The sequence below is a fragment of the Pongo pygmaeus genome, chromosome 1 (assembly GCF_028885625.2).
Source record: "Pongo pygmaeus isolate AG05252 chromosome 1, NHGRI_mPonPyg2-v2.0_pri, whole genome shotgun sequence".
NCBI lineage: Eukaryota > Metazoa > Chordata > Mammalia > Primates > Hominidae > Pongo > Pongo pygmaeus.
The window spans coordinates 120,674,134-120,693,930 of NC_072373.2; the positions used below are offsets into that span (position 1 = coordinate 120,674,134).

At 44.8% G+C, this 19,797-nt stretch overlaps 2 protein-coding genes across 2 annotated transcripts in view; one reads left to right on the forward strand and one right to left on the reverse strand.

Moving 5' to 3' along the window:
• The first annotated feature begins 5,173 nt into the window (after nt 1-5,173).
• The window catches only part of WDR47 (WD repeat domain 47), a 70,376-nt gene continuing 55,752 nt past the window's right edge, over nt 5,174-19,797 (forward strand). The window contains exon 1 of the mRNA XM_054481128.2: nt 5,174-5,302. The gene's annotated coding sequence lies outside the window, so the exon portion shown is untranslated. The remainder of the gene's footprint in view (nt 5,303-19,797) is intronic.
• On the reverse strand, nt 16,524-17,749 carry LOC129042102 (small ribosomal subunit protein eS27-like). Its single transcript, XM_054497690.2, has 2 exons — nt 17,691-17,749; nt 16,524-16,888 (listed from the first exon to the last, which is right to left on the reverse strand). The coding sequence occupies exons 1-2, from the start codon at nt 17,747-17,749 to the stop codon at nt 16,582-16,584; spliced, it is 366 nt and encodes a 121-aa protein (XP_054353665.1). The 3' UTR covers nt 16,524-16,581.

The following is a 19,797-nucleotide window of genomic DNA, read 5'->3' on the forward strand; positions in this document are numbered from 1 at the left end:
CATGGTGTTCCTTCCAGAAGTGTCTCCTGCCCGTTGGACTGAGTGGTTCTTCTACTTTTCAAGCACTCTCCTAGCAGGTGATCGGTTGTTTGTCAGATTGTCCCTGATTAGTTACTCTTTCTAGAGCTAGTAGAAGATTTAAATATTTAAAGGATACTGGGCTGGGCACAGTGGCTCATGCCTGTAATCCCAGCTCTTTGGGAGGCCAAGGGGAAAGGATCATTTTAGCCCAGGACTTTAAGACCAGCCTGGGCAACAAGGCAAAACGCTGTCTCTACAGAAAAAAAAAAAAAAAAAAAAAAAAAATTAGCCGGGCATGGTGGCTTGCACCTGTAGTCTGAGCTACTGGGCTGGGGAAGCTGAGGTGGAAGGATCGCTTGAGCCCAGGAGGTCTAGACTGCAGAGAGCCATGACTGCCCCACTACACTCCAGCCTGGGCGACAGAGTGAGACACTGTCACAAAAAACCAACAAACAAACAAAAAAACCCCTCTAGAATTCTAGGATTCTGACCCAATAATTAATTATTAAAAACAAACAAACAAAAACCCTCTAGAAGTCTATGATTCTGATCCAATAATTAATTACTAACAATTTGTTAATAAATGTAATTAATTCCTAGCTGGGCACGGTGTCTTACGTCTGTAATCCCAGCACTTTGGGAGACTGAGGTGGATGGATCACTTGAGGTCAGGAGTTTGAGACCAACCCAGTCAACATGGTTATACCCATTCTCTACTAAAAATACAAAAATTAGTTGGGTGTGGTGGCATGGGCCTGTAATCCCATCTATTTGGGAGGCTGAGAAAGGAGAATTGCTTGAACTCGGGAGGCAGAGGTTGCAGTGAGCCGAGATCGCCCCACTGCACTCCAGCCTGGGCGACAGAGCAATACTGTCTCAAAAAAAAAAAAAAAGAAAGAAAATATAATTAATTCCTAAAGTTTCAGAATATGGGTCCATGGGGAAAAGGTTCTAACTGATAAAACTGTTGGAAATGGGATAAAAAATGAAATAAAAAAAAAGGATACTGGTTCTCAAAACTTCTTGTTTGAGCATAAAGATTTAGAAGTGGTTTCTTAGATGAACTATACTAGCAAAATAATTGAGATACTATCAGGAAAAACGTATCTGCCTATTTTTTCAATTTAAACACTCTGTAATGCGTTGTTTGTTTGCTTGTTTTGTTTTCAATATCAATATCCTGGGTAACATTCAATTATGTTTCTATTTATTTGCCTGTCACTTATCATTAAGAGGGTTCATAATGAAGACTTTCTTCCAGGAGTTATTGACTAGGCAATTGAAATTTTGTAGTTCAGCTTTTGTGTGTTGTTTTCTCTGAATGCATAAGTATTTTTCTTAGAAATATTTCCTTGGCTGGGTGCAGTAGCTCATGCCTGTAATCCCAGCATTTTGGGAGGCCATGGCGGGAGGATTACTTGAGGTCAGGGGTTTGAGACCAGCCTGGCCAACATGGTGAAACTTCGTCTCTACTAAAAATACAAAAATTAGCCAAGTGTGGTGGCACACAAATTAGCTGAGTGTGGTGGCACGTGCCTGTAATCTCAGCTACTCAGGGGGCTGAGGCAGAATTGCTTGAACCCAGGAGGCAGAGGTTGCTGTAAGCTGAGATTGCGCCATGTACTCCAGCCTGGGTGACAGAGTGACTCCGTCTCAAAAAAAAAAAAAAAAAAAAATAGAAGAAAGCCAGGCACAGTGGCTTGTGCCTGTAATCCCCAGGACTTTGGGAGGCCGAGGCAGGCGGATCACAAGATCAGGAGTTCGAGACCAGCCTGACCAACATGGTGAAACCCTGTCTCTACTAAAAATACAAAAACTAGCTGGGCGTGGTGGTGCATGCTGTAGTCCCAGCTACTCTGGGGGCTGATGCAGGAGAGTCATTTGAACCCAGGAGGAGGAGGTTCAGAGTGCCGAGATTGCACCACTGCACTCGCACACCAGCCTGGGCAACACAGTGAGACCCCATCTCAAAAAAAAAAAAAAAACGAAAAGAAGAAAAGAAAAAAAAAAGAAATGTGTATCTTCAAGCTCCCGCTTCTTTTATCTTGAATTGGACAAGATTTTGTATTCCCAGAAATATGGTTTAAATTTTGTTTATTTTTAATTTTTATAGTTACATAATAGTTGTAGATATTTCTGGAGTAAATACAATGTGTAATGATCAAATCTGGGTAATTGGGATATCTATCACCTTAAAAATGCGTTATTATTATTAAGACACAGGGTCTCACTCAGTCACCCAGGCTGGAGTGCGGTAGTGTGATTATAGCTCATGGTAGCCTCGAACTTTGAGCTCAAACTATCTTCTCACTTCAGCCTCTCAAGTAGCTAGGACTGCAGGTATGTCTCACCGTGTCTAATTTTTTATTCTTGTTTTTGTAGAGAGGGAGTCTCACTATGTTGCCTAGGCTAGTCTCTAACTTGTGGCCTCATGTGAGCCTCTGGCCTAAGCCTCCCAAAGTGCTGGGATTTCAGGCATGAGCCACTGTGCCCAGCCATTTATTATTTCTTTTCTTTTTTTTTTGAGATGGAGTCTTGTTCTGTCACCAGGCTGGAGTGCAGTGGCCCAATCTCGGCTCACTGCAACCTCCGCCTCCTGGGTTCAAGTGATTCTCCTGCCTCAGACTCCTGAGTAGCTGGGACTACAGGCGCACGCCACCACACCCAGCTAATTTTTGTATTTTTAGTAGAGACAGGGTTTCACCATGTTGGCCAGGATGGTCTTGATCTCTTGACCTCTTGACCTCATGATCTGTCTGCCTCGGCCTCCCAAAGTGGTGGAGTTACAGGCGTGAGCCACCATACTTGGCCTGCCATTAACTATTTCTTTGTGTTGGGAACATTCTGAATCTTCTCTTCTAGCTATTTGGAAATATAGAATAGATTATTGTTAACTATAGTCACACAATTATGCTATTGAGCACTAGAATTTATTCCTGCTATGTAACTGTATTTTTGTACCCATTAACCTCTTTATCCCCCCTTTGCCCTCCACTACACTTTCCAGCCTCTGGTAACCACCATTCTATTCACTACCTCCATGAGATCAATTCTTTTAGTTCCCACATATGTGTGAGAACGTGCAATATTTGTCTTTTTGTGCTTGGCTTGTTTCACTTAACATAATGTCCTCCCGTCCCATCCATGTTGCTGCAAATGACAGGATTTCATTCTTTTTTTATGGGTGAATAAGATTGTATTGTGTGTCCGGGAGCGGTGGCTCACGCCTGTGATCCCAGAACTTTGGGAGGCCGAAGCGGGTGGATCACGAGGTCAGGAGATCAAGACCATCCTGGCTAACACGGTGAAACCCCGTCTCTAATAAAAATACCCCCCCCCAAAAAAAAAAAAAATTAGCCAGGCGTGGTGGCGGGCGCCTGTAGTCCCAGCTACGCGGGAGGCTGAGGCAGGAGAATGGCATGAAACCGGGAGGCGGGGCTTGCAGTGAGACGAGATGGCGCCACTGCACTCCAGCCTGAGCGACAGAGCGAGACTCCGTCTCAAAAAAAAATAAAAAATAAAAAAAAAAAGATTGCATTGTGTATATGTACCACATTTTCTTTATCCATTTGTCTGTTGATTGACATAGGTTGATTCCGTATTTTGGCTATTGTGAATAGTACTGCAATAAGCATGGGAGTGCCAGAAATATTTTTGATGTTTATTCTCTTTACCAGACTGTTACCCCATTTTCCCCTTTTGGGAGGTCCAACTCACTCTGGACTTTCGCCTCCGTGAGGATGATGTTCTTTTTTTTGTGAGACGGGGTCTCTCGCTCTGTCACCCAGGCCGGAGTGCAGTGGCATGATCTCGGCTCACTGCAACCTCCGTCTCCCAGGTTCAAGCGATTCTCCTGCCTCAGCCTACCGAGTAGCTGTGATTACAGGAGGCTTGCCACCACACCCGGCTAATTTTTGTATTTTTAGTAGAGACGGGGTTTCACCATGTTGGCCAGGCTGGTCTCAAACTCCTGACCTCAGGTGATCCGCCCGCCTCGGCCTCCTAAACTGCTGGGATTGCAGGCGTGAGCCCCCGCGCTTGGCCGAGGATGATGTTCTTACAGGTTTGTGTAATTGTATTCTTCCTTATGGTTATATTTCCCGGATGCTTAATTCAGCTCGGCTGAGCATCACGTATATTTGTGGAATAAGTGGCTTACAACCAACAGTAGTAGACAAAACCTGAACATGTTAAATGTTAAGTAACTGAAAAATGCTTTCAAGGCAGATCAGCTTTGCAAAATGAGAAATCAGGAAGGGGACAAACAAACTACTGGAGTTTTCTGGGACGAAGTGGGACCTAGGAAAGCAGCGAGAGAAGGGTAGAAGGCAACATTAATTTCATTAACCTTTATTAATTATCGGGGAGGAGTATGAAAAGTCAATCCTAATGCGCAGAGTCTTCTCCATTTGGAGGCGACAATCCTGTTCGTGCTATTTTGGGACATGGGGTCACCGGCCAGCTACGGGTCTACGTCTCTGCCACCAGTCTCACGCTATTGCCCCGCCCGTTCTGCTAGTACCCCAGGCCCCTAGCCGGTCCCTCCGCGCCCGAGCCCCGCCCTCCCCGCCCTCCCCGCCCGCCCTCCCCGCCCTCCCCGCCCGCCCGCCCCGCCCGCCCCGCCCTCCCCGCCCGCCCCGCCCTCCCCGCCCGCCCGCCCCGCCCTCCCCGCCCGCCCGCCCCGCCCTCCCCGCCCGCCCCGCCCGCCCAGGCTTTGGTCCGCCCCGCCCTCCCCGCCCGCCCCGCCCGCCCAGGCTTTGGTCCGCCCCGCCCTCCCCGCCCGCCCCGCCCAGGCTTTGGTCCGCCCCGCCCAGGCTTTGGTCCGCCCCGCCCCTCCCCGCCCCTCCCCGCCCCTCCCCGCCCCAGCTTTGGGCCCGCCCCTCCCCGCCCCGCCCCGCCCCTCCCCGCCCCGCCGACTGGCCCTTCGGCTCAGGCACCTGCCTGGCCGCCCCGCGCGGCGGGGTCCTGAGGCGCCTCGGGGAAGCGCGGCGATTGGCTGCCGCTCGCGGGTAGAACTCGGCTCCCCGGCACTTGACAACCGCAGTCTGCAAGAGGCTGAGCTGAGGAGTCGCTGGGCCGGGAGGGGCGGACGTGAGAAGGACGGATTGACGAACTGATGGATTGACGCGCGGGCGGCAGGAGGGAGGACCGACGCCAAACCCAGACCGCCGCCCTCGTGCTCCTGCCGCAGCCCGGAGCCGGCCGCTTCGGGGCCCTGGCCGCCGGCCTCCCAGCCGCGTTCTCCTCCGCCGCTCCTCCGGGCTTGCCCTGGAGCCCTCAGGTGAGTGACTCCGGGAGTCGGAGGCTGGGTCGGTCCGCTGCACACCTCGGGTTGTCATGGTCACCCGTCGCCTCCTGTCACCACCTGACACGGCTCCGACCGGGCGGCCCCGAGGACTGTGTTTGCGGCCCCGGAGAGGGGTCTTTAGTGGGCTTGGGTGCCGACTGGGAGGGGGCTGGGGTCGTGGGTGAGGCCCCAGCATCGCGGGATGAGGACCTGCGAACTGCTGGGCCCCGGTTCGAGGTCACCGGTCCTGGACCACACCTTTCCCACATTACCGGTTAGATTCTGGGGGCAGAGCGACGCCCCTCGCCCTGGCACTGAGCAGCAAGTGAGCGCGAGGTTCGTGCCCATCTCGCCGCTGCGCCGATTCTTCCTTCCTCGCCCCTTGGTCGAGCCCGTGCGAGAACTGAGGGGCGCTCTCGCGTCCCTTTCTGGGTACGCCTTGGCCCGGAGGAAGAGAGGGAGCGGCGGGGCTGGGAGCCCCGCTGGGGCCGGGTTTGGCCTTTCTTACATCAATGGTCGATGGGAGCAGGCCTTTGGGGGTCTGGGTGTGGTCGCGGAAAGGGGCAGCGACTCGATTTAGAACTGGGATTGCGCTGGAGGGGCGCCTGCGTAGAAGAACGCAAGGTTGTGGAGCTCAAAGGGTTAAACCGCTTCCCTTTATTGGGGAGAAAAATATTGGAACTCTAGCTCTGGGGCGAGGCCATGGGCAAAGGGGGCGGGGGCGGGGGGCGAGGGTAGGCCGGGGCGGCATTTGGGCTTTTGACCAGATGATTTTTCCTTCTTTGTACCCAGACGTGCAGTTAGTAACTGTGCATGGTATCTGAGGGGACCGTTTTTTTTTTTCTTTTTTTTTGGCAACTTGGTTTTCTCTGCATAATGAAAGGAGACGTCTTTGTTCCACCCAGATTCGTAGGTTGTGATCCTAATACTTATTTCTCTCTTTGTTGGAGACTGTAGAATGCCTCAAAAAGTTAATGGCACAGAAATGAACATGTAGGTTTAAAAAATGCTATAAATCTTTTTTCACAGTAAATTCAAGTAGAATTTTTTTGTCTCCAGTGTTGGCATATGTTGCATTGGCATTTTACTAAGGAGAAACGCCTAAGAGCCCATTTTCCTTTATATGGCATATTTTCGAGGTCTCATTTAGGAAGAAGATGAAATGAATAATTCTACCTTAGGTTTGGGAGATTAGGAGAGATTGCTTCCAATAGGAAAGAGACATTATTACACGGTAATGGAAAAGTCAAGTCACAACAGTATATTGTTAGGTAAAAAAGCCAAAACCCAAACACTTGAATTTGGATGCCATTATGAAGATGTAAATTTTTTTTTTTTTTTTTTTTTGGACGGGATTTTAACCTGTGTTTATCTCCAACTGGTCCACTTCCTGGTTTTCTCCCTCGTCTTAAAAACCAGTACTGTTAAGAATGTGTCATAAGAGAACAGGGGTACTATCCTATGTTACTACTTACATAATGGTGTTCAACCTCTTTTCCTGTTTGTGAAATAGAGTTTATTAGTTATTTAATGGGCGGCATATGAAATGCTTAATGTATGCTGCAGTTTCAGAAACGCTTTAGTTATGAAAAGATGTGAAGTTTTCCTTAGTAGATCAGTAAGCTGAAAAATCAGATTACCTGTATTTAAGCTTTCTTTTGCTACTGATTGCATTCTTGTAAGAGCTACTAAGCCTAACACTGACTGATTTCTCATTCTGTAAAGTGGTGATAGTGCTTGCTATTGTTTTAGTCTGAGAATGGGCTCTGAGCTGAAAGCACTTTGGAAGGCATCTGTTGATTACCTTTTTTTTTTTTTGAGACGGAGTCTCACTCTGTCATCCAGGCTGGAGTTCAGTGGCATGATCTTGGCTCACTGCAGCCTCCGCCTCCTGGGTTCAAGCGATTCTCCTGCCTCAGCCTCCCAAGTAGCTGAGATTACAGGTGCCTGCCACCACGCCCGGCTAATTTTTGTATTTTTAGTAGAGATGGGGTTTCACCATGACGGCTAGGCTGGTCTCGAACTCCTAGCCTCAGGTGATCCACCCGCCTTGGGCTCACAATGTTGGGATTACAAGCATGAGCCACTGTGTCTGACCCTGTATATGATTTTTGAACAGAAGACTTGAACCCAGGTCTTCAGACTCCAAATCCAATGCTGGCCCACACCTGAGGATACTTCAGTTTTGAGACTATTACACCGAATAGCCAAAGCTTGCATATTTCAACTAATTTTTCTCTATGTTGAGTTTGTTTCTGTTCAAGTGAAAAGATATCCTTAAAAAAGGGTTTATACCAGCTGGGTGTGGTAGCTTGTGCCTGTAATCTCAGCACTTTGGGAGGCCGAAACGGGCGGATCACGCGAGGTCAGGAGTTTGAGACCAGCCTGGGTAACATGGTGAAACCCTGTCTTTATCAAAAGTATAAAAATTAACTGGGCATGGTGGCGTGTGCCTGTAATCCCAGCTATTTGGGAGGCTGAGGTAGGAGAATCGCTTGAACCCAGGAGGCGGAGGTTGCAGTGAGCCAAGATCATGCATACCACTTCACTCCAGCCTGGGCGACAAATCGAGACTCCGCCTCAAAAAAAAAAAAAAAAAAGGATTTATACCACACACTCCCTTAAAACCTTTCTTTTGTGTTCTATAGTCTTCACTGTAATAGCTCAATCATTGTTTCCCTGTTTGTAGCATGTTGTTAATACTAGTAAATACTCATCACTCATTACCCACCTGAATTTCTCCTGTTTAAATGGCTTCAGATGAATATTATCACAAGTAGGAGTTTCTTCATATGGTATGTTTAACATAATTGATCTCAATGAACTTTCCAATATTTATTTATTTATTTATTTATTATTATTATTGTTATTATTTGAGTTGGGGTCTCGCTCTGTTGCCTAGGCTGGAGTGCAGTGGCGTGATCTTGGCTCACTGCAACCTCCGCCTCCCAAGTTCAAGTGATTCTCCTGCCTCAGCCTCCCAAGTAGCTGGGATTGCAGGTGCACATACCTCCACACTTGACTAATTTTTGTATTTTTAGTAGAGACAGGGTTTCACCATGTTGGCTAGGCTGGTCTTGAATGCCTGACCTCAAGTGATCCACCCAGTTCGGCCTCTCAAAGTGTTGTGATTACAGATGTGAGCCACTGTACCTGGCCTATTTATTTATTTTTTGAGACAGGGTCTCCCTTTATCATTCAGGCTGCAGTACAGTGGCGTGATGATAGCCCACTGGAGCCTCAAACTCCTGGGCTCAAGTGATCCTCCTACCTCAGCCTCCTGAGTAGCTAGGACTACAGGTGCTTGCCACCACACCCGGCTAATTTTTGTATTTTTTGTAGAGATAGGGTTTTGCCATGTTGCCCAGGCTGGTGTTGAACTCCTGGGCTCAAGTGACCTGCCCGCCTTGGCTTCCCAAAGTGCTGGGATTACAGGCATGAGCCACCGCACCTGGTTCGATATTTTTTAAATTACTGAAATATTTTCAAAAATAAGTAAGCTTATTCCAAAGTAAATTTTTATACTTAACAGTGCAGTAGCTCTCCCGCAGCAATTCATTAGCAGTCCTTTTGACACATTGTCCTTACCAAGGCTAGGAGCTCTGAAGGGAAGAAATTTACATTTATTGAGCACCAGTTGCATGCTTGCCACTCTGCTAGGAGCTTGTTCTCATTTTACAAGTCAACATCCTATTTTAACAGAGAAATAGTACTGGGCTGGGCGAGGTGGCTTATACCTGTAATCCGAGCATTTTGGGAGGATGAGGTGTGAGGATTGCTTGAGCCCAGACGTTTGAGACCAGCCTGGGCAACATAGTGAGACCTCATGTCTACAAACAGTTAAAAAAAAAAAAGCTAGCTGAGTATGGTGGCGCACACCTGTGGTCCTAGCTACTGGGGAGGCGGAGGTGAGAGAATCACTTGAGCCTAGGTGGACAAGGCTCTACCAGCCTGGGAGACAGTGAGACCCAGTCTCAAAGAGAAAGAAAGAAAAAAATAGTACTACATGCAAAAAGACATAAAAATTCTATACTATTTATAATTACTAGTTATGTAGTACGCTTGACATATGTAACTCAAATAATGTTTTTTTCCTATGGCTAAGTACTATGTTTTGTAACTTGTTGATGTGATGAAAAAGAAAATGGAACCTTTTATAAAATCTTTTGAGAAAATTTTATAAACCTGAGCTAAAATTAGAACCTTCATGTTCATTAAAAAAATTTTTTTTGTACATTGTATTTTGAAAGCTGGGAAATAGAATTGGGTTGGTTTTTTTTTTTTTTTTTGAGACAGAGTCTTGCTCTGTCCCCTAGGCTGGAGTGCAGTGGTGCTATCTCAGCTCACTGCAAGCTCCGCCTCCCAGGTTCACCCCATTCTTCTGCCTCAGCCTCTCTGAGTAGCTGGGATTACAGGCGCCCGCCACCATGCCCGGCTAATTTTTTATATTTTTAGTAGAGACAGGGTTTCACCGTGGTCTCGATCTCCTGACCTCGTGATCTGCCCGCTTCAGCCTCCCAAAGTGCTGGGATTACAAGCGTGAGCCACCGTGCCCAGCCTTGTTTTGTTTTTTGTTTTTAGACGGAGTTTTGCTCTTGTTGCCCAGGTTGGAGTGTGATGGCGTGATCTCAGCTCACCGCAACCTCTGCCTCCCAGGTTTAAGTGATTCTCCTGCCTCAGCCTCCCTAGTAGCTGGGATTACAGGCATGTGCCACCACGCCTGGCTAATTTTGTATTTTTAGTAGAGATGGGGTTTCTCCATGTTGGTCAGGCTGGTCTCGAACTCCCAACCTCAGGTGATCTGCCCGCCTCGGCCTCCCAAAGTGCTGGGATTATAGGTGTGAGCCACCACACCTGGCAGTTTTCTTTGAAAATTTAAGAAAAGCTTTGGAAATGAAATTCCGGAAAGTGCAAAAACAGCATTTCACAAATAGATGATGATATAAAGAAATTTTAGGTGTATTCATTGTAAAGAGCCTAGATGATGGGATGTGTTAGTTTTACTGTGTATAGTTCTTGATCAGACCACGCCTGGAGTGTTGTGCTTTATTATTTATTTATTTTTTTTTTTGAGACGGAGTCTAACTCTGTCGCCCCAGGCTGTAGTGCAGTGGCATGATCTCGGCTCACTGCAACCTTCGCCTTCTCCTGGGACTACAGGCGCACACTACCACGCCCGGCTAATTTCTGTATTCTTAGTAGAGACGGGATTTCACCAGGATGGTCTGGATCTCCTGACTTCGTGATCCACCTGCCTCAGGCTCCTATAGTGCTGGGATTACAGACGTGAGCCACCTCGCCTGGCCTATTTTGGGTTCTTTAAGAGGGGGATTAACAGATATTTAGAGGAGGATGACAGGAGTGGGAGGGGATCTAGAAGCTACCTTCTGGAGAAGAATGGTTTTTGTAAGGATCACTTAAACAATGAATGTAAGATCCTAAAATAGTACCCAGTAGTTTTTGTGTTGTAAACAAAGCAGTTAATCCTGTTTTGGGGATTGTACTTTAGTTGGTACCTTTATAGATTAGAACCTTTGAGATCTAATCCTTTAATACGTATATGTTTTTCATTTTCATAGTTCTTTTTTGCTTTAAAATTAAAAATTGAGCCAGGCGAGTTGGCATATGTCTATAGTCTTAGCTACTCAAGAGGCTGAGGCAGAAGAATTGCTTGAGCGCAGGAGTTTGAGGCTGTAGTGTGCTATGAACAGGCCTGGCAATAGCAACTACACTCTAGTCTGGGCAACATAGTAAAGACTCCTTCTCTTAAAAAAAAAAGATACAAAATTAAAAATTGGCTGGGCACAGTGGCTCATGCCTGTAATCCCAGCATTTTGGGAGGCCGAGGTGGGCGGATCACCTGAGGTCGGGAGTTCGAGACTAGCCTGGCCAACATGGTGAAACCCCGTCTCTACTAAAAATACAAAATAGCTGAGTATGGTGGCGGGCGCCTATAATCCCAGCTACTCGGGAGGCCAAGGCAGGAGAATCACTAGCGCCCAGGAGGCAGAGATTGCAGTGAGCCCAGATTGCGCCACTGCACTCCAGCCTGGGCGACAGAGTAAGACTCCGTCTCAAAAAAAAAAAATTTAAAAATTGTATTCATATGAGATATGCATGTATTAACATACAAGTAATGCATGAATATATATTGGTTGTTAACTCTTCAGATAAACTACAAAGAGTAAAAAATAAAAAAGTCTCCTTCAACCCTTTTCTTCTCCTAGATCCCTGCCCTCCATCCCAATCCCATTCCTTTCTTCAGAGATAATCACACTGAACAGTTTGGCATGCATCATTCCAAACCTTTCTTTTTGTGTGTGTGGGTTTTTTTTTTTTTTTTTCTGAGACAGGGTCTTACTCTTTTGCCCAGGCTGGAGTGCAGTAGTGCAATGTTGGCTCACTGCAGCCTCAACCACCCAGACTCAAACAATTCTCCTACCTCAGCCTCCTGAGTAGCTGGGACCTCAGGCGTGCACCACCACGCCTGGCTAATTTTTTTTTTTTTTTTTTTGGAGAGACAAGATTTCGCCATGTTGCCTTGAACTCCTGAGCTCAAGCTATCCTCCAATCTCAGCCTCCCAAAGTGCTGGGATTATAGGCATGAGCCACTGTGCCCGGTCTCAGACCTTTGTATATTTATTTAAACACAGAGATATTATGCCTCTCTCCTTTTAAATAAATGGGCCTGTTTATATTCATTCATTCAACAAATATTTATTGATAGCTATACTATTCTGTGATGCACGTTTCCTTTTTAGGATGTATAGATATACGTCACTGTGTTAGTATTCTACAGCAGCAGTCCTCAGCTTTTTGGCACCAGGTACTGGTTGGTTTACTGGCTTCCTAGAAGAAAATTTTTCCACAGACCAGGGGCGAGGTGGAAACCATTCTACCTCAGATCAACAGGCATTAGATTCACATAAGGAGACTGCAGTTTAGATCTCTCATATGTAGGGTCTGTGCTTCTATGAGAATCTAATGCCACTGCTGATCTAACAGGAACGGGAGCTCAGGCAGTAATGCTCCCTTGTCTGCAGCTCACCTCCTGCTGTGCAGCTCGGTTCCTAACAGGCCGTGGATCAGTATTGGTCTGTGGCCTGGGGGTTGGGGACCCCTGTTTTATAGTATGAATTTACCATAATTTATTTACCAATTCTGCTGTTAAGGACAGTTCAGTTTATTTCTAATTTTTCTCTATTACAAATAAATTTTCAGGGAACATTTTTTATTTGCAAGTATTTTTGCAGGCTAGGTTTCTATAAGAATTGGAATTGGGTAGACTACATTTAAGTTTATTTATCTGAGATGGAGTTTCACTTTTGTTGCCTAGGCCAGAGGGCAATGGCGTGATCCCAGCTCACTGCAACCTCCGCCTCCCGGGTTCAAGTGATTCTACTGCCTCAGCCTCACCAGTAGCTGGGATTCCAGGCATGTGCCACGATGCCTGGCTAATTTTGTATTTTTAGTAGAGATGGGGTTTTACCATGTTGGTCAGGCTGATCTCAAACTCCTGCCCTCAGGTGATCCACCCACTTCAGCCTCCCAAAATGCTGGGATTACTGGCATGAGCCATCATGCTTCACCAACATTTTTGTAGGTAAAAATTTCATGCTGTCAAATTCTCTCAAAAAAGTCAGTCCCAGTTTACATTCTTCTTTTATTTTTATTTTTTTGACACAGAGTCTCACTCTGTCGCCAGGCTGGAGTGCAGTGGCGCAGATCTCGGCTCACTGCAACCTCCGACTCCCTGGTTCAAGCAATTCTCCTGCCTCAGCCTCCTGAGTAGCTGGGATTACAGGCATGTGCCATCACGCCCAGCTAATTTTTGTGTTTTTAGTAGAGACAGGGTTTCACCATGTTGGCCAGAATGGTCTCCATCTCCTGACCTCGTGATCTGCCTGCCTTGGACTCCCAAAGTGCTGGGATTACAGGCGTGAGCCACCACGTCTGGTCCCCAGTTTACATTCTTAACAACAGTATATGAAGGCATTTGCCCATACTCTTGCCAAAACTAGATATTATCGGGTCTTCTTTTTTCTTTTTCAAAACTGGTAGGCCATAAATGGGTAACTCGTTTTACTGTGTGTGGAAGTGAGCATGTTGGTACCTTGTTATAAAACTATTATTGAGGTTGAGCATCTTTTCACAAATATATTGGTATTCATAGTTCTTTTGTGAATTGTCTATATTTTTTGCTCATTTTTCATCTGGAATTTTGAGGGTGTTGATTTGAAGATGCTATTTATATGCTCTAGATAATAACCATTTAGCTTTTTTTTTTTTTTTCTTTTTGAGGCAGAGTCTCACTCTGTCGCCCAGGCTGGAGTGTAGTGGTGTGATCTCGACTCACTGCCACCTCTACCCCCCTGGGTTCAAATGATTCTCCTGCCTCAGCCTCCCGAGTACCTGGGATTACAGGTGCCTGCCACTGTGCCCAGCTACTTTTTGTATTTTTAGTGGAGACGGGGTTTTACCATCTTGGCCAGGCTGGTCTTGAACTCCTGACCTCATGATCCACCTGCCTTGGCCTCCCAAAGTGCTGGGATTACAGGCGTGAGCCACTGCGCCCAGCCCCATTTAACTCTTTATGTGTGTTTTACTTAGTCCTACTTTGTGCCTTGTCTTTTAACATAATTGCGGCAAGTTTCTGTTGAATGGAAGATTTACATTTTATAATTTTTTTTTGGACAGAGTCTCACTCTGTCACCCAGGCTGGAGTGCAGTGGTGCAATCTCAGCTCACTGCAACCTCTGCCTCCCGGGTTCAAGCAATATTCCTGCCTCACCCTCCTGAATAGCTGGGATTATAGGCACATGCCACCATGCCTGGTTAATTTTTGTATTTTTGGTAGAGACAGGGTTTTGCCACGTTGGCCAGGCTGGTCTTGAACTCCTGACCTCAAGTGATCCACCCACCTGGCCTCCCAAAGTGCTGGGATTACAGGTGTGAACCACCATGCCTGGTCTACATTTTACATTTTTAGTGTCAAAGTTGACAATTTTTTTTTCTTTACCTTTTCTGCATTACATGACTTAATTAAGCAGCTTGAGTAAGAAAATCTTTTTTTTTTTTTTTTTTTTTTTTTGAGACAGTCTCGCTCTGTCGCCCAGGCTGGAGTGCAGTGTGCGTTCTCGGCTCACTGCAAGCTCCACCTCCCGGGTTCATGCCATTCTCCTGCCTCAGCCTCCCGAGTAGCTGGGACTACAGGTGCCCGTCACCACACCCGGCTAATCTTTTGTATTTTTAGTAGAGATGGGGTTTTACTGTGTTAGCCAGGATGGTCTCGATCTGACCTCGTGATCCACCTGCCTCCGCCTCCCAAAGTGCTGAGATTACAGGCATGAGCCACTGCGCCTGGCCAGAAAATTGTTTTTATCATGTGAATTTTTAGTACTTCAGTAATTTTAAACATACTTGTTTAAAAATTTCTGGGTTTGAATATGGAAAGAACACACATACCTTAGTCCTTAGTCTCATAAAGAAAGATTGAGGCCAGGTGCAGTTGCTTATGCCTGCAATCTCAGCACTTTGGGAGGCTGAGGCTAGCAGATACCTCAAGCCTAGGAGTGGGAGACCAGCCTGAGCAACATGGTGAAATCCTGTCTCTACAAAAAACACAAAAATTAGCCAGGTATGGTGGTGCATGCCTGTAGTCCCAATTACTGGGAATGCTGAGGCAGGAGGATCTCTTCAGCTCAGGAGGTCAAGGCTGCAGTGAGCTAAGATCGTGCCACTGCACTTCAGCCTGGTATCGAGAGCAAGACCCTGTCTTAAAAAAAAAAAAAAAGAAAGAAAGATTGAAATGACATTTAAATCAGATCTGAGAAGAGGTCTTGGGTTATGGGGAAGAAATACAAATTCCTTTGAAATGTTATTACTTCATTATATGCATTAGTTTACTAGTTCCTTCTAGTAGTGTGCAAATGTAAATTTGTTATTTATGTTTTATTATTTTTAATTTTTTGAATAGGTAATATTTGTCCATGGTACAAAATTCAAAAGGGTATATAGTGATCTTCCCATTCCTATTCTTTTTTTTTTTTAAACTTTTATTTTAGGTTCAGGGGTACATGTACAGGTTTGTTATATAGGTAAACTCATGTTACAGGGCTGCTTTGTTGTACAGATTCCATTTCTATTCTTTAATTATCTAGTTTTCCTTCTAGGATACAACCAGTATCACCAATTTCTTATATTTTTTTCCAGAGATATTTTATGCATGTATACAACATACAGTTTATATTAGTTTCTTTTCTTTTTATAGTCATATAAAGTTGCACCTGCTTTAAACATAATTTATTTCTTCTGGCCAAAAATCATTCACAGTTCCAGAAAGTAAATTAAAGTAATTGATAAATTGAGAACAGCTGTCAACAGTAAGCAGGGGCACGTGCTGCACCCATGTTACAAGTGTTAGGTGATTAGCAGACATGACAGAGCTTTGGTTAGAAGAGCTTTTCTTTTGTTTGTTTGCTTAAGTGATCTAATGCAAATCTATTTTGTTTCTTATTAAGCAGACTTTATTAATTACAGGCTTCTGATTATCCCAGACTTGATATTTTCTATATATTCTTGATGTTTACCAAGAATATGTACTTTCTGATATTGAAATGTAAGTTAAAGCAAATTATAAAACTTGAAGGGAAATCATAGAAATTAGACAAACTAATCCCCTTACTTTATGAATGAAGAAATTGAGGCCCATGCAACATCACATATATATTCCTGCAGGTCTGGACATTTAAAATTAAATGACCTGGCAGCAACATAAAGTTTTTTGAATGCCATGTTATTAAAAACAGCTAGCAGTTTTTTTCTCCTTTTTTTTTAAAAAAAAAAAAAAGAAAAGATGCAGTAGTCCTGTGTTGCAGTTTGGTATTTTATTGAAAAGCTTCATGATACTTCATCTTCTTGTCTGCATTTTTGCTTGTGAAGTTCTGTTGTAAAGCACTATGGTTCCATGTTAGGCACTCTGTAATACTTGGAAGATTAAAGAGAGCAGTTTTTATTGTGTGAGATGGAATTGCAGATTAATGGAGCCTTAAGCACTTTTGTCATGACTATAAGGTTTATAATGACTGTGCCCTATATATATAAAAAACCTTATATTTATAATAATTCTTGGCCTGTTGTGATTTTTTTTCCTTCATAATGTGTGTTTAAGTAACTGCATTGCAAATGAACATTTAATTTTTATTTTATTTTTTATTTTTATCAAAAATGTGTTTATTGAGATGGTTTCCCACTCATCTTGATTCAGAGTGCTTTCAGTGCTGCTTCCTCCTGAAGGAACATCCTTCTGTAAGCCTTGCTTTTCCTCCTGTAGGCTGGCAGAGGACAGTGGAGCAGCCAACACACAAAACTACCATTTGTGCATGGCTAAAGACCGTGGTGATTTTATAGCATCCTGGGCATTTCACATCCATGAAGTAGGAATTGGGGCTCTGCACCAGGCGTTTCTTCTTGTGTTTCTTCTTTTCTTCTGGGGAGGGATGAAGGAGATCTTTTGCGAGAGGCGTGTTCTCGTGTGGGTAGGTCGTCACCACCGGAAAGGGACATTTAATTAAATCATATCTACTTATATTTGGTTAGAAAGCTACCAGTGATATTTTTTCATGAAGTTTTTCCATATCTTTGTATCGAAATGCACAGAGTATTATTTTATTACTAGAATATTTTCTTTTTCTTTTTTTTTTTGAGACAAAGTCTTTCTCTGTTGCCCAGGCTGGAGTGCAGTGGTGTGATCTCGGCTCACTGCAGCCTCCACTTCCCAGGTTCAAGCAATTCTTTGCCTCAGCCTCTCGAGTGGCTAGGATTAGAGGTGCCTGCCACCGTGCCCGGGTAATTTTTTTAAAATTTTATTTATTTATTTATTTATTTAGAGACAGAGTCTTGCTCTGTCACCCAGGCTGGAGTACAGTGGCGCAACCTTGGTTCACTGCAAACTCTGCCTCCCAGGTTCAAGTGAGAATCAAGTGATTTCTCCTGCCTTAGCTTCCTGAGTAGCTGGGGCCACAGGCATGCACCACCACGCCCAGCTAATTTTTGTATTTTCAGTAGAGACAGGGTTTTATCATGTTGGCCAGGCTGGTTTCGAACTCCTGACCTCAGGTTATCCACCAGCCTCAGCCTTCCAAAGTGCTGGGATTATAGGCATGAGCCACTGCGCCTGGCCAATTTGTTTGTATTTTTGGTAGAGACGGGGTTTCAGCATCTTGGCCAGGCTGGTCTTGAACTCCTGACCTCGTGATCCACGTGCCTCGACCTCCCAAAGTGTTGGGATTACAGCCATGAGCCACCGCGCCCGGCGATTTCTTATGTATTATTAACATTTTACCTTTAATCTTTGATTTCTAAAAATAATTTTATTTCTAACTCTTTAATACATCCTTCTAATCTTGTTTTACTAAGATAGTAATCAATAGGCGTCCACATAGAGACCCTATCTGGAATTAATTGCAGTATATGTTAATTGTATCTAAGGACTAAAATACTAAATACCTTCTAGCTGGCTTCCAGACATACTTATATTTAAAGAACACTCTTATTTCTTTACCTAGTCTGGATATTGGATATAAGTAAAATTTACTTTTTTTTTTTTGAGACAGAGTCTCGCTCTGTCGCCCGGGCTGGAGTGCAGTGGCGCGATCTCGGCTCACTGCAAGCTCTGCCTCCCGGGTTCATGCCATTCTCCTGCCTCAGCCTCCCGAGTAGCTGGGACTACAGGCGCCCACCACCATGCCTGGCTAATTTTTTGTATTTTTGGTAGAGACAGGGTTTCACCGTGTTAGGCAGGATGGTCTCGATCTCCTGACCTTGTGATCCGTCCGCCTTGGCCTCCCAAAGTGCTGGGATTACAGGCGTGAGCCACCGCGCCCGGCGTAAAATTTACTTTTTAAAGGAAAATTCACAATTACATTTTTGTGATTTTAACCAGAGGCCAGAAGGGAAAGAGGGAAGGCAAGGATGGAATATAGATTTATTTATTACCATTGAACTGTACACATAAAAATGGTGAAGATGGTAAATTATATATGTATTATTAAATACATATTAAATTAATTAAAATTAACCTCAAAAATGTTTTTTAAAAAAAGTTATTTAAGGCCAGGCACGTTGGCTCATGCCTGTAATCCCAGCACTTTGGGAAGCTGAGGCGGGTGGATGACGAGATCAGGAGATCGAGACCATCTTGGCCAACATGGTGAAACCCCATCTCTACTAAAGATACAAAAAATTAGCTGGGCGTGTTGGCACGTGCTTAGGCTAAATAGCTGGATTGCTTCAGTCACAGCTCCATCCTTTTCAGTGAGTTTTTGAAAACAATTAAAAACAAAGTCCTCTGGGCCAGGCATGATGGCTCATGCCTGTAATCCCAGCACTGTGGAGGTCGAGATGGGTGGATTGCTTGAGCTCAGGAGTTCAAGCAGTCAGACTAAGCTTTGGCAACATGGCGAAACCCAATCTCTACAAAAAGAAAAAAACAACAAAAAAAAACAAAAATTAGCTGGGCCCAGTGGCACATGCCTGTGGTCCCAGCTACTTGGGAGGCTGAGGTGGGAGGATTGCTTGAGCCTAGAAGGCCGAGGCTGTAGTGAGCCATGCATGATTCAGCCACTGCACTCTTGCCTGGGCCTCAGAGTAAGACCCTGTCTAAAACAAACAAACAAAAAAACAAAACCATAGTCACCTGTTCTATACTTTTGTAGAGACATTTCTTCAGTGACTTTTTACATCTCAAGTTAATTCAGCTAATATTTATTTATTGAACACATATTATGATTATGTGTGCATCTCATTTTAAAAGATAATTTTAGTAGTTCCTAAACTTGTTAAAATCTTGCAGATTTATAGCTCCCCCAGAGGAGAGGGGAAGAAGCAATTATTATTGAATTCTAGTTCTCTGAATTAGAGAAAAGTTCTAACTTTGTGGTGAATAGTTATTTATTTATTTATTTATTTATTTGAGATAAGGTCTCACTATGTTGCCCACCTCAGCCTTCCAAAGTAGCTAGGATTACAGGAAATAGATGTTTAAAATATGTATATAGCTGGGCATGGTGGCTCATGCCTGTAATCCCAGCATTTTGGGAGGCTGAGGCGGGTGGATCATGAGGTCAGGAGTTCAAGATCAGCCCTGCCAAGATGGTGAAACCCCATCTCTACTAAAAATACAAAAATTAGCCGGGTGCGGTGGCAGGCGCCTGTGATCCCAGCTGCTTGAGAGGCTGAGGAAGGAGAATCACTTGAACCCGGGAGGCGGAGGTTGCAATAAACCAAGATTGCGCCGCTGCACTCTCGCCTGGGTGACAGAGCAAGACTCCATCTGGGAAAAAAAAACAACTATGCAGTATATATCACTTATAGAGGTAAGATTTTGGGAGCCTGTATAAATGTTTCAGTAATACAAGGGAGTTAGAAGAGAATAATTCTAAGATATAGTCATCAAGCATGTGCCTATGCCTATATTTATACTGTATTCA